The sequence below is a fragment of the Eptatretus burgeri genome, chromosome 8 (genome assembly GCF_056783735.1).
Source record: "Eptatretus burgeri isolate ZD-2024b chromosome 8, Ebu_testis_v1, whole genome shotgun sequence".
NCBI classification, from domain to species: Eukaryota; Metazoa; Chordata; class Myxini; order Myxiniformes; family Myxinidae; genus Eptatretus; species Eptatretus burgeri.
Genome location: NC_140968.1, coordinates 60,076,031 through 60,091,877, shown reverse-complemented (window position 1 = coordinate 60,091,877; position 15,847 = coordinate 60,076,031). Strand labels below are relative to the sequence as shown.

General features: G+C 41.9%; 1 protein-coding gene across 3 annotated transcripts in view; it reads right to left on the bottom strand.

Annotated features, from left to right (window-relative positions):
- The window catches only part of LOC147021837 (ankyrin repeat and SOCS box protein 4-like), a 32,860-nt gene extending 25,675 nt beyond the window's left edge, over positions 1 to 7,185 (bottom strand). The window contains exons 1-2 of one of the 3 annotated variants that reach the window (XR_015060960.1): positions 6,888 to 7,185; positions 3,021 to 3,320 (exon numbers count right to left, since the gene is read on the bottom strand). Coding sequence is in view for 2 of the 3 variants with exons in the window: in XM_085892235.1 (XP_085748361.1) it covers positions 3,021 to 3,320; positions 6,888 to 7,068 (481 nt within the window). In the remaining variant the exon portion in view is untranslated. The remainder of the gene's footprint in view (positions 1 to 3,020; positions 3,321 to 6,887) is intronic. The other 2 variants (XM_085892235.1, XM_085892237.1) reach the window with 2 other exon arrangements.
- Positions 7,186 to 15,847: the final 8,662 nt, after the last annotated feature.

The following is a 15,847-nucleotide window of genomic DNA, read 5'->3' as shown; positions in this document are numbered from 1 at the left end:
TTCATGATGGTTCATTTTCTCCTCATCATTATTATTCATGATGGTTCATTTCCCCCTCATCATTATTATTCATGATGGTTCATTTCCCCCTCATCATTATTATTCATGATAGTTCATTTCTGCCTCATCATCATGATTCATGATGGTTCATTTCCTCCTCATCATTATTCATGATGGTTCATTTCCCCCTCATCATCATTATTCATGATGGTTCATTTCCTCCTCATCATTATTATTCATGATGGTTCATCTCCCCCTAATCATTATTCATGATTGTTCATTTCCCCCTCATCATTATTATTCATGATGGTTCATTTCCCCCTCATCATTATTATTCATGATGGTTCATTTCTGCCTCATCATCATGATGGTTCATTTCCTCCTCATCATTATTCATGATTGTTCATTTCCACCTCATCATTATTATTCATATTGGTTTTTTTTCTGCCTCATCATCATGATTCATGATGGTTCATTTCCTCCTCATCATTATTCATGATGGTTCATTTCCTCCTCATCAACATTATTTACGATGGTTCATTTCCTCCTCATCATTATTCATGATGGTTCATTTCCTCCTCATCATCATTATTTATGATGGTTCATTTCCACCTCATCATCATTATTCATGATGGTTCATTTCCTCCTCATCATTTTTCATGATGGTTCATTTCCTCCTCATCATTTTTCATGATGGTTCATTTCCACCTCATCATTATTCTTCATGATGCTCTCTGGTTCCACCAATCAGGTAATCCCATCCTTTCTTTCTCTCAACCAATCAACATTGAGGACGTTACATTGTAACTTTTTAAACGAGAGTTTGGTGCTTCCTCTTCATTTGCTTGCGGCTTTATTCTGAGAAGTACAAGTCAAAAAGCTCTGATGATGTCTATTTCGTTGAAATGCAGATTTAAATTTTGTTGCACTTATCGAATGTTTATTACTTTATTTCATATTTTATTAGTTTGTTTACCTATATGTGCCAGCAATAAATTTATATGTTTTCAATCCCACCTTGCTGCACAGAGTAACAAGCAAATCCTTTCTGGGGTCAAAAACAGACCCCAGTTGTTTTCGTTCATTTTTTTTTTTTTTTTTGCATATATGATTAATTCACATGGTATTTCTATCGAGCAATCCTCTTAATTTCTTTTTATGATTACGTTTGTTTACTTTATCACTGAAACATCATCCAATGAAAATATATTTCCTCATTGATGTGTAACTTTAGCAAATTGAATGAAATTTAGTGCCACTGAATTGGGTCATAAAAGTCTCGAGTTGGAAGGTTAATTTTAGATTTATTTTTCTTTTTTGTTTGTTTATTGACTTTATCAATAAAACTGATCGACCCACAGACTCAGCTTTATCACGGGTGATTCCAATAATCTTGAAGGCCTTGGATTCCACGGCGTCAATCTGAGCAAGATGTGAGGAACGGGAGCCGGCCCAGAGGGGAGAGCAGTACTCCATCAAGCTGTGGGTGAAGCCTTGCAGGAGTTCAAGTGTGCCAAGGAAGGACTTTGTATGACAAAGGATACTAAGTTGGCATCTGGCTTTGGAGGCCAACTTTGAAATGTGGTTTGCCCAAGAAAGTTCATGGCTGATTGTGAGACTGAGGAGTTTGAATGACTGAACTTGCTCAAAAGGATTGTTAAGAACGGAGATGGGGAGGGTGGAGTGATTACTAGACAGTCATTTCGCAGAGAGATAGAGAGAGTGTGAGGTTTGTCACGATTGAAAGACGTATTCCAAGTCTGAAGGAGGACGGGATGTTATGGCACAGGGTGGAGTCATCAGCAAACAGATGAAGAGGATTTTCCAGAGAGATAATTTATGAAGATCATGAATAGGATTGGGTCCAGAACACTGCCTTGGGGCACTCCAACCTTGACAGGGAGAGGAGATGAAAGAATTCCATTGACAGCCACACATATGTTGGCTAAGAGTAGACAATGTCAGTCGGCCATGTGTGGAGTTGGCCTTGGATGCCATCGGCAGAGAGTTTGGAGAGTAAGGCAGGATAGGATGCCAGACTGTATCAAAAGCACAATATATGTCCAGAGAGACGGCCTTGATCTCATGTCTGACATTGAGAGCCTCAAGCCATTGTTGGTCGAGTGGAAGCAGCATGTCCAAGGTGGAGTGACCTGGGCTGAAACCAAATTGGTGATCTGAGATGAGGTTGTTGGAGAAAAGGAGCGATTTCATATGAACTGTAATGATGGATTCCATGACCTTGCTGATGATTTGAAGAAAGCTGATTGGTCTGTAGTTCAGGGGATCAGTTTTTGCACCTTTTTAATGCAATGCAGTGATGGCTGATTTTCAAGCAGATGGAAGATGGGCCAGGGCAAACAATAGGGTGAAAAGGGCAGAGAGGGGGATGTGAAACAGCAGCAGAGCAGGATTTTAGGTCACGTGAGCTGATTCTGTCTGGTCCAGTTGCAGAGTCAGAGTTGACGGTTGAAACGGAAAAACTGGTAAAATGGTAAAAACAAATGGAAAAATATTTCAAACCACAACCATGTATGATTACCTTTTTAAACAGTGCTGTTTAACTGTTTAACACTAAACTGAAAGGGAGGAAACCCGACGTTCTTGAGGCATTCTAAGCTTATCGTGAATGAGCCGGGATATACTGTATATCCCAGATATATACCCCAGAGAGGATAATAACATGACCCTTTCTGTTGTTCCAGCGGGGAGCAGGTGTACTAGTTACTCGACACTTTTTTATAAAAAAAAAAATGTACTAGTAAATAGTACATATAAAGATGTTATGACAGTTCTTAGAAAGAAATATTTTGAAACAAAAGGTTAAATGAGTGACTATTTTGCCAAATTTGAGATGAAATTAAATTCCAACAATACTTCACATCCATCATTCGAACACACAAACACAATAAATATCATTACATAGTGTTTAAATTATTGTGCTCAATGTAGGAAGTCTTATTATTGGCTATATACTTGCACAGCATCAGCGACATCCCATTTTGAGGAAACTTGCCAACCTGCTTCGAGCAGCAGCCTCGCACATTCAAGTGTCTTGGGAAACGTGCAGTAGTGCAGTGGGGTCATCCAGCTGAGGGAGTAAGCATCCAGGTCAGCACCGTGCTCCATAAGCAAGGTCACTAGTTCAGGACGAGCCAAGGAGCTTGCCACGTGTAATGGAGTCTTTCCATTGGATGTTGATTCAATCGAGGCCCCATACTGCAGCAGGAGTCGAGAGATCTCTGGGCGGCCGAGGGCCGTGGCCAAATGCAATGGTGTGGCCCATGATGACTGCAGCTTGTAATTTGGCAACCAGTATCCTGGTCATGGCGATATGTTGCGAGTTAATGTGATGTATTCATTTCAGTTGCAACAACATCTGGTAGGGAAAACACTTAATTGCTTGCATGTTAAATACTTTTTTAAGTTTATGACAAATATATTATGATACAAACCAGTGAATTTAACTGAAACTCAGCCAGTATTTCAGTCCTGAAGTTTTGTTGGATCTAAACTCACTTGGAAAGGCAAGATTTGGCTCAGACTCAAAAAGTTAGAATCCAAAAATGGGGACCTTGTGGTTGGTGCGTTAAACAGAGCTTCACATCCTCTCTGGTATGTTATTTTACAAGGAACATTTATGGGGGCATCCTTTTATTATGCACTCAAATGTGTCAGAATTTATGACCTTCTCACTCCCCCCTTTATGCAACATCTCGATATAGGTCAGAACCTACACCCACCACCCTAACCTCCTGCCCCAAATCCCCTGTTTCACAATTCAACGTATGACAAACGACGGCATGATAAATTTTATATAAATATAGCAGAGGTGACAGTGAAATGCTGTTCTTGCTCACCCTCTCTATGTCCTGTTCACCTTCTTATTTGCTCAAGGTCATCTGCCATCTGCTTGGAAATCAGCAAATATTACCGCTCTGCTTAAAAAAGTAAAGCAGATCCCTGCAACTACAGACCAATCAGCCTTCTCCCAATTATCAGCAAAGTTATGGAATCCATCATCGCTTCTAACATCAAATCCTTCCTCTTCTTAGACCAGGTCAATCTACCCTGAACATGCTGCTTCTGCTTTCGAAACAATGGATGGAGATCTTTTCTACCCCCACTAATCCACCCCAAACCCACCTCCTTCAATTTCCCTGTATTCCTTCCCGAAAGTCCCTGTCGTGTCCACCCTGTTTATCCCGTGTTCCCCGCCCCATCCCTCTCCCTTCCACAGATCTCCTGATGTCCCTGTTCCCTACTGTTTTGTACTTCCCTCTCCCATCCCCTCTTGTCTCCTGCTCCCTTTGTTACATGTTCTGTGTGTTAGCTTTTATACAAGCCTCGACAAAGAATACAAAAAGAAAAAAAAATCGCATTAAATAAACGGTTATTTATATGAAAACAGAATTCGTGGCATAATAATGATTAGTGTCCACTTTGAATCTTGCAGGTTGGTGCTTCAAACCCTGGCAGAGTCATACCAGAGATTTAAAATATGTTACGAGCTGCTTCCTTGCTTGATGCTCAACATTTATAATGCTAGAGCACAGACAAACAATGCTGGGAAGGTAAAGGCAAACCACCCAGTATAACTGCTGCCAAGAAACTGCTTCGGCAGCACCAACACTCTGTGAAGAGTGTGGTACAGGTTTTTTATTGATATGAGAAATCATCACTGGGATGTATGGTGGGTGCATGTCAACTCCAGGTGCACAAGAGTCCACCTGTGTTTTGTCCACAAGAGGTCTACAGTTGATCATGCGAAAGTCCACCTGTGCTTTGAACGATGGTGGTGGCCAGTTGTGCAGGATAAATTAATTTTTTTAACATTCTTTTTCGTAAACAAAGTCAAGGCTTGTGGAACACCGAGAACACAGAATGGATCAGGATGCAAAACAACAAAAAGAATAGCCAAAAGAGAAGGGGAAAACCAACAGCAGGGTTGAAGGACAAAATAAAGGGAGGCTTGGAAAAATCAGGAATATGGGGAGGAATGAGTGGTAGGGGAGGATGCACAAGATGGACAAGATGGACACAAGCAAAGTCTCAGAAAGGAAAAAAACTGGAAACTTGGAAAGAGGTGGGTTATGATGGGATTGGTAGTGGGGAGGGTAGGGGGAGTTAACAGGGGTAGAAAAGATTATGGTTTTGGATCGGGGAAGATCTGAGATGGTGGTGAACAGCTGTCTTGAAGATTTAGAGGGAAGAACGAGATTGAAGAGGATGTGGAAGTTGATTCCAGAGGTGGCAAAAAGAGGAGCGAATGAGTGGAGATGAGCAGTGATTCTGGATTTAGGTCGTTTCATCAGAAGGGGGTTGATGGTGGACTATGTGCACCTGTGTGCAAATCTGTAAGGTCATGTCATTCCTTTGGCTGTGGGTACTTCTGTCAAACTGATGTGTGATGTTATACACCAGTTACATCAGAGAGCATATTACATATACATTTTGTTGACAATCCATTTTTCCTTTTCCCACAACCCCCACTTTCAAAGTAGGCCTCATATATCTGGTGCTCTTGTGGAAATAAGGTTCATTTCTGCCAAAAACAGCCCCACGGTGAGTATTACATTGGGTGATTTGCCTTTGGCTTCTCAGTGGTAGTCAGGGCAGGATTTTGGAATTTGTTCAGGGTGTCGGCAATTACTTGTACGTTCATGCTCTAAAGATACTGTGGGATCTTTAACACCCACCAACTAATGCTTGCAGACGGGATGCCCTGCTTAACGTCCACCCGAGGAATGGTGCATTTTTTGATGCAACTGTCTGCTTGCGAAGCACCAATCAGCAGCAGTTTATAGTTAGATTCTGAATCAAACACAGACGAGACAGTTCAAAGGTAAGTGCACTACCTCTGCACCATACTCTCATACCCCAAAGTCCTGTATTTTAGGTCTTTAAGACAAAAATGAAATTGTCAATGAAAAATCTGAGAGATAAGTAAACAACTTCAAATCGACTGTGATTCATAAGTATTTCAGAATATACTGCCAACAAGCAACACCCCCCCCCCAACCTGCACACACTTTTATGCTTGTAGAGACAAACCTCAACCCCCCCCACCTTTCATGCATAGATATATGGGCTGACAGGATCATGGCCTAGACTAGAGGTCCTCACCTCGAGGCTGTCAAGCATGGGTTCGAATCCTGACCCAACTATAAACTGTCATCCCCGTGTTTCACAGGCAGGGTCATTCATTAATGTGATCAGGCAGGGTGATCTTCAGACGGACGTTAAACGGACCTCCCAATGCCAGCATTCGTTGGTGGAGGTTATAAAGATCTCATGGTGCACCATGGTCAAATACCAAATTCCTGCCCTAACCTCCAGAGAATATTGCATCAGCAGCACAGCCACACCCTCACCTAATAATGCTATCCCACAGCCTTGTGCTGCACACGAACGAAGAAGAATAAATATATTATGTTCCCCAAACTCATCGAAACTTAAAACCCCCCACCCCCACCCGGACTCCTTCATCGTTCATCCCAAAGCAAGAATAAGGATTGAGTGTGGATTATTGTCTCCTTTCTTTCCATGAGATTGATCCCTGTGGTTGTTGTTATGACTCAATGTGACATAATGGTGGAGATATGCCTCACAGTCTGGATGAACAGAATATCCATTTCGGGGAACTACATAACTTTGCACAAAGCCTTGCTCGTAAAGCATGGTGATAGTCTATAAGGTTTATGACGTGCTTGATACATCGACGTACACATCATACAAATCATTTAGGTTTGCTTCAGAGGAAGTTGTCGAAAGATATGGATATGATTGATGTGGGAAGAATATAAATCTCTGTAATTTAAACAGCTGAACTTAAAACTCCCACAAATCAAGATTATACAGAATATTTTTAGGAATCGAGGACATACCTGGTTTATAAGCACACAGCAGCATTTTTTCATCTTCCACCATAAATAACTCATCCACTGAAATGGTTCCTTCATGGAGATAATCCTCCACCAGCTGGATGTTGTTGGAGTTAATGGCATCCAAAAACACCTTTTTTGATTCTGTCTTCCTCTCCAACGGTGAAAGCATCACATGGTCCATGCCAGTGCAGCATCCACAGATGTTTAGGCAAATTTAAGTACTGTATTAAAAAAAAAAATCCACAACCTTGCCACAACCTACAACTGAGCTTGTGTTTATTTCTGCAATGCAATTCAATGCCCTGATTATGGTTGTCTATTTATAAATGTAAGATGACAGCCAAACATACTGGGGCGTGTAGTCCTACCCAGACCCCATTCAATACATGTGCAATACGTAGCGTGCTCTGTAGAGCAAATACTCAGCAGAAGTAGCTATAACCTTTGCTGTGATGCTCCAAATTAAGCTCACATGCATCCAATTTCCTTTGATCATCCTTGAGATGTCTCCACGACTTGATTGGAGTCCATATCTGGCCAATTCAATTGATTGGACTTGATTTAGAAAAGAAACACACATTTATATATCATGTCCCACAGTTGACAGTGCACGTCAGAGTAGAAACTCGACCGTGAAGTCTAAGGAACTGTCCGTAGAACTCAGAGACAGAATTGTGAGGAGGCATAGATCGGGGAATGGTATAAAATAATTTCGAGTGTTGAAAGTTCCCAAGAGCACAATGAACTCCATCATTAGTAAATGGAAAGAATATAGAACTACCCAGACTCTTCTGAGAGCTGGCCATCTGACCAAACTGGGCAATAAGGACCTTGGTCAGGGAGATGACCAATAACCCAATGGCCACTCCGACAGAACTACAGAGTTCCTTGGCCGAAATGGGAGAACCTGCCGGAAGGACAACAATCTCTGCAGCACTTAACAATTCTAGGCTTTATGGGAGAGTGTCCAGACAGAAGCCACTCCGAAGAAAAAGGCACATGACAGCACACCTGGAGTTAGCAAAAAGGCATGGGAAAGACTCTGAGAGCAAAAGGTAAAAGATTCTGTGGTCTGATGAGATGAAAATTGAACTCTTTGGTCTGAATGCAAAGCACGAGGTCTGGCGGAAACCGGCCATAGCTCATGAAACATCTACCAGGCAGCATGGTGGTGGCAGCATCATGCTATGTGGATGCTTTTCAGTGGCAGGGATTGGGACACTTGGAAGGATAAGAGGGACCAATGAATGGAACCACATACAGGCAAATCCTTGAGGAGAACCTGCTTGAGAGTGTAAAAGACCTTCGACTGCGGTGAAGATTTATGATTTATGACCTGCGGTGAAGGTGAAGGTGAAGTTCCAACAGGACACTGACTCCAAGCACACAGCCAAAGCAACATTGGAATGGCTTCAGAACAAAAACGTGAAAGTCCTTGAGTGGCCCTGCCAAAGCCCAGATTTGAATTCCATTAAGAATCTGTGGAAAGACTTGAAGAATGCTGTTCACCGACGCTCCCCATCCAACTTGACAGAGCTTGAGCAAATCTGCAAGGAAGAATGGGAGAAACTTCCTAAATCCAGATGTGCAATGCTGATACAGACATACCCAAGAAGATTCGAAGATGTAATCGCTGCCAAAGGCGCTTCAACAAAGTAATGACTCGGTGTTGAATACTTGATGCAAAACATTTCAGCTTTTCATTTTTGATTAATTTGTAAAAATTTCGAAAAACACGTTTTCACTTTGTCATTATGGGATATTTTGTGGAGATCAGTGACAAAAAATTTAATTAAATTAATTTAAAATTCAGGCTGTAACACAACAAAATATGAAAAAATTCGAGGGGCATGAATACTTTCTGAAGGCACGGCAAATTTGCAAACCTGTCTTTGCCTATGTACAACTACCAACATATTGTTGTGGACCTGGGGTCGGGGGAAGACCATGAGGGGTGGACGACCTCGGGTTCTCGCCGGACTCACAGGCCGTCGCACACGAATAACTTCATGTTACGGCAGGTCGCTAATCGACGGTGAGCGCCAATAACTCGACTGCGTGACGTAGGGTCCTCCATATAAAACCGTTTACCTAAAGGTCACGTGATCTCATGACTGGGGAACACGTCCTCGGTACGCACTTGCTTAAACCAGATCACCCACCAGATCAGATGCAGTCATACGGAACTGCCAAGCACGCACCGGCTATGAAACAGATCATTGGGGATTAACGTCCTGGCTAAACTATGGTACAGGCCATGCTGGACCAATGAAAAAAACCATGAAAACGAGCTGGAGGAGGAGGAGATTGGACCATACTCTATGCAGAGCATTGGTGCTGCTTAAGCAGTCTCCTTGGTTATTGGGCACAATCCTGGACGGGTCGCCACTCAGACACAGTATACCAGCATGCTGGCACTCATTTTGCTGACCTCAGAAGGATGACAGGCTGAGTTAACCCCACCTGGCATTAATTCAACAGCTGAGCAGGATCCAAAGCAAGCCCACCACCCAAACCATTAAGCCAACACCAGGCATAAATGAGCTGGGAGCTATATATATATATATATATATATATATATATATATATATATATATATATATATATATATATATATATATATATATATATATATATATATATATATATATATATATATATATATATATATATACATATAAATATATATATATATATATATATATATATATATATACATATATATATACATATATGCATATATATATATATATACATATATATACATATATGCATATATATACATACATACATATATACATATATATATATATATATATATATATATATATATATATATATGTATATATATATATGTATATATGTATACATATATGTATATATACATATATATATATATGTATATATACATATATATATATACCATTAAGCCAACACCAGGCATAAATGAGCTGGGAGCTATATATATATATATATATATATATATATATATATATATATATATATACATATATATATATATATATATATATATATATATATATATATATATATATATATATATATATATATATATATATATATATACATATATATATATATATGTATATATATATGTATGTATGTATATATATGTATGTATATACATACATACATATATATACATACATACATATATATACATACATACATATATATACATACATACATATATATACATACATACATATATATACATACATACATATATATACATACATACATATATATACATACATACATATATATATATATATATATATATATATATATATATATATATATATATATATATTCATACATATATATGTATGTATGTATACATATATGTGTATATATGTATATATATGTATATATACATATATATATATATATATATATGTATACATATATGTATATATACATATATATCGAACCCCTTAACTCGATGAGGCAGCAGAGTATAAAAAGAGTCCCATCACAGCGATTGCTGCACAACCTGCCAGCAACAAGTGTCGCCTGCCACGCAAGCACATTGTCTCTGCTTTGCTGATCACCAGTTAGGAAGTTTGCAGTCAGGAATATTAACTAAATATATGCGAGCAAATAAAACCCATCGCTTTGCTGACAGGGTTATTCAGGGGGAGGGGAGGGAGAGAGAGACAAGGAAGGGGAGGGAGAAAGGATGGAGTGGAGGTGGGGAGAGAGAAGGGAGAGAGGGGAGGGATGATGGAGCGAGATGTGGTGGAGGAGCTAAAAGGGGGTGAGGAAGGGGGAAGAGTGAGGAAGTGGGGTGTGGGAGAGTGACAGCTCAACAAACGTGGGATGGGGTGGGAGTGAATAGGATGACGGAGAGAGGATGAGGGAGAGAGGAGGGCAGAAATGTGGAGCAGGAGTGGGTTTGGGAGGCGATAAGCGTGAGGTGATGGCTTCTCGACTTGCTGGGGTATGTTAAAATAGCATGTTAATACCGCATGTGGGGACCGCCAGGAGATGTCCATGGGGTGGAGAGGGGAGGAGGGAAGCATGAGGGGAGGAGGAGGGAAGACAGTATGACAGGAAGGGAAGGCAGCATGATGGGAAGGGAATGCAGTGTGAGGGGAAGAGAATGCAGTGTGAGGGGAGGGAAAGGGATGGCACTGCATGGGGAGAGGAAGGCAGGGTGAAGGGAAGGGAAGGGAAGGGAAATAAAACATGCCCAAACAGCAACATTTTTGTTTTAACCACGGGGTTCTATATAAAATGGGGCATGAGCATTTATAACCCACGCTATCTACCTGGCAAAGCCCTACCTGCATGTCTGCATGCTTGCACATGCAGCGACCTTTGCACCTCTCCGGTTGGCTCACTCCGAAGCTGATTCACACATGCTACACATTATGGGGAAGCGGATTTAAATTCAAAACTAAATTGTCAGTCCTTAACAGTCCCCTTTACAGAGGGGGAGTGGAAGGGGAGAGCAGGAGCAAGGTGGGAGAGAGAGGGAGGGAGAGAGAGGATGGAGGGGAGGAGAATAGAGAGAGCGAGCAGGGAGGAGATAGGAGGGTGGGGAGAGAGGAGGGAGGGGAGAGAGGTGGGAAGCTAGGAGGGAGTGAGGAAGGGGGGGGCTCAAGAGTGATGCCTCACCAAACATCAGGATACACTCCGGGAGGGGATTGGGGGGGGCCCACGAGCAAGGAGGATGGGGTAGAGATGAGTGGCAGGAAATGAGGAGGGGGAATTTGGGAGGAGGTAAATTTGAGGGGGGGACACTTGCGAAAAAGATTGGGGGGGGCAGTCCAGGATTGAACAAAATGGGGTATGTTAAAACAGCACATGGAGATACATTAATACATTAATACAGCACATGGAGACCACTTGGAGCCATCTTTGTGGGTGGAGAGGTGAAGGGGTTTGGGAGGAGATATGCATGAAGGAGGGAGGTGAATGGAAGAGAAAGTAGCGTAATGGGAAAGGAAGACAGTATGAGGGGTCGGGAAGGTAAGGCAGCATGAGGAGTTCCCTCTGTGTTCACCATTAAATGTTCTGTATTGTTTACCAGGTGAAACCAGCATACAACATGAAACAGTAGGATATTTCACATGTAGTTTGTCAGTCCCTATTGTCTATCATTCAAAAACATATAATTTGTCAGATTCCATCACAATAATTTTCAAGAAGTAATCAATGACTGTAAAACTCCCCACATTAATACATGCCACGTTCAATGCTTTTAAAACTCCCCCAAAGTAACACACTTTTCATTGCAGTTTTGAATTCTCTTACAACTCTTAGGTAGACCACTAATCTCCAGTATCCCCCTTCACTTTTTTACCCTGTGCATCACAATACAGCACTTCCGTTTTACATGAGTTGTTTGTCAAGTCGGCTTCTTTCACTTTCAAACCAGGCTTAGTTGGTCCGGCTGGTGCATGGGTGCACACGAAATGACATCCAACCGGCTAGCCACGTGGCGAGAGTTCCCAGAGGGTGATTTTCATATCACCGAAGCAAGCAAATGAATCCGTGTCCACTACTCGCTGTTAGGGATCACGCTGCACTAAGCAATGCCTTGGAAAGAGGATAAGCTTGGTCTTCTGTCGATGTGCCCAGAGAGAGTTCATCTGCTTGGATGTCAGCTCTGTGACACTCGCAGAATTGTGTTGGTTCCTCATGAACGCAATCGGTCCACCGGCAGTGTTAGCCCGCATCCGCAAAGATGCATTGGGTTTGACTCGGGACTGTGGTCAATGTGCACACTCTGTGGTCTGCAGCCCGCAGCCCTCGCAGCCCGATCCACACCTTGCACAGCTCGCTTTCACCAAATGAACTTGACCATTAAAATTCTAATATCATGATATAAGATTCTATCACAATTATTTATATGAAGCAATCATTGTAAAACTCCCCATTTGACAGTCATACATGCCACTTTCATTGCTTTTAAAACTCGCCAAAGAACACGTTTAATACTTTTAAAACTCCATCAAAACACATATAATAAATAAAGCTTATTCTAACCAGACTCACTGACTGATATTAAAGATTGGTACCTTCCGTATGACATAGAAAGGAGAAATTTTGTGTGCCGATGAACATCAAAGCCGATACACCGGAAAAATCGCAGAACCATCAGAAAGCATCCGTAAATAAAAATATAAATAAATTAAAATAAATAAATGAAAAGAAAATGAAAGGGAGTGAACTGAGGCAATGGGGAAGCACGGCAACTTTGTGTGCCGGCGGACATCGAAGCCGATACACTGGGAAAAATCACAGAACCATCGGAAAGTGTCCGTGATTGAAAATATAAATAAATGAAAATAAATAAATGAAAAAGAACAAAGTTTCATCCCGTATCGTATGGAGGTTTTATCGGTTTTCCTTTGTCCTCACGACTGTTTCTAAAGCAGTTGGTTACCGGGTTTGCTTCACAAAGGTTATACTGCGTTTCTCATTGTGAGTTTCAAAGCAAAATATATTTGATAACACTAGATTTCTGAGCCGTTTGCCGTATTAACATATTTTCTAAATTACCCAGCAAAATTTTTTTTCCAACCATCACATGCAGCTGTTTATAAAGATTAATGTTTGTGAACATCTCCCTGAAATGTTGATATGAATTCAACGTTGTTTTTTGGTGAAAGCTACTCAAGGTTTTTGGGTGGCATACAGTACGTACTGTAGTCGGTAATCACCCTGACGGGGGTTTGTCTCTGGATGTGGCTGAGTAGTGTTTTTCTCCAGACAGCTTGGCTCCAGACGGTGTTTGTCTCTGAAGGTGTCCGGGTGGTGTTTATGCCCAGACGGGAGTTTGTCTCTGGATGTGGCAGGGTGGTGTTTGTCTCCAAACTGTGTTTATATCCAGATATGTCCGGGCGGTGTTTGTCTCTGGGCGGTATTTATAGTATGAAAAGGATTTTAAACATTATTTTGTTTCCATCTTCAATGTTATTCCATGCAGAAGCATTTTGATGAGACAGTAGGAATCATAACGTTCCACAGCATGTTTGCCTTCCCTTCCTCTCACCTCTCACTGCCTTCCCTTACCCCAACCCTCCTCACTCTCTCTTCCTCCTCGCACCCCCATCCCACCACATCTCCCCCCCCTCTTGTTCCCACTCCCTTAGTATCCCCGTCAGCGAAGCGATGGGTGGTATTTGTATATATATATATATATATATATATATATATATATATATATATATATATATATATATATATATATATATATATATATATATATATATGTAAATATCCCTGTGTGTCGCAAGAGGTGACCAGGGTTGCGTCAGGAAGGGCATCCGGCGTAAAAACCTATGCCAAATCATTATGCAGACAACAAAACGAATATCCATACCGGATCGGTCGAGGCCTGGGTTACCAACGACCGCCACAGGTACCGGCGGTCAGCAGGGTACCAGTGGAAATTGTGCTACTGCTGGGCGAAGGAGGAGAAGGAGACGGGGAAGGTGAGTCCGGAGGCAGTGGGAGAGGGGGAAGGGTAGAGGTGTGGAGGTGAGAGTTGGAACTTTGAATGTTGGAATGATGACTGGCAAAGGGCGAGAGTTGGCTGATATGATGGAGAGAAGAAAGGTGGACATACTGTGTGTACAAGAGACCAAGTGGATGGGGAGTAAGGTGAGGAGCATTGGAGGTGGTTTCAAACTGTTCTACCATGGTGTGGATGGGAGGAGAAATGGTGTCGGGGTAATCCTGAAGGAAGATTATGTCAAGAGGATATTGGAGGTGAGGAGAGTGTCTGACCGAGTGATGAGTGTGAAGTTTAAATTTGAAGGGGTGATGATGAATGTCATCAGTGCATATGCACCGCATATGGGGTGTGAGATGGAATATAAAGATTTCTGGAGTAAGTTAGATGAAGTGGTGGAGAGTGTATCCAAGGATGAAAGAGTGGAGATTGGAGCAGATTTCAATGGGCATGTTGGGGAAAAGAATAAAGAGGATGAGGAGGTGATGGGTAGGTACGGTCTCAACAAGAGAAATGTGGAAGAGCAAATGGTGGTAGATTTTGCAAAAATAATGGAAATGGCAGTGGTAAATACGTATTTCAAGAAGGAGGAACACAGGGTGACATACAAAAGTGGAGGAAAGTGCACACAGGTGGACTACATCTTAAGCAGGAGATGCAACCTGAAAGAGATTAGACTGTAAGGTGGTGGCAGGGGAGAGTGTAGCTCGACAGCATCGATTGGTGGTCTGTAGGATGATTTTGGAGGTGAGGTTGAGGAAGAGAGTGAGGGCTGAACCAAGGACCAGATGGTGGAAGCTGAAGGAGGAAGACTGTTGCGTGGAATTTAGGGAGGAGGCGAGACAGGTGTTGGATGGTGGTAAAGATGGGTGGGATGATTGGGCAAGTACAGCAGAAGTAGTGAGTGAGATAGCTAGGAAGGTACTTGGTGTGACATCTGGACAGAGGAAGGAAGATAAGCAGACTTGGTGGTGGAATGAGGAAGTACAGGAAAGTATAAGGAAGAAGGGGTTGGCGAAAAAGAAGTGGGATAGTCAGAGAGATGAAGAAAGTAGGCAGGAGTACAAGGAGTGGCGGCGAAAGGCAAAGGCTAAGAAAAAGGCATATGTATGAGAAGTTGGATACAAAAGAAGGAGAAAAGGATTTATACCAATTGGCAAGACAGAGGGAACGAGCTGGGAAGGATGTGCTGCAGGTTAGGGTGATAAAGGACGTAAATGGGAATGTGCTGACGAGTGAGGAGAGTGTGTTGAGAAGGTGGATGGAGGACTTTGAGGTGGTGGGTGGTATGGTGCAGTTGCAAGGAGTTGAGGTGGGGAAGGTGGATGGGTTTAAATACTTGGGATCAACTGTCCAAAGTAACGGAGAATGTGGGAGAGAAGTGAAAAAGAGAGTGCAGGCAGGATGGAGTGGGTGGAGAAGAGTTGCAGGAGTGATTTGTGACAGAAGGGTAGGTGCAAGAGTTAAGCGG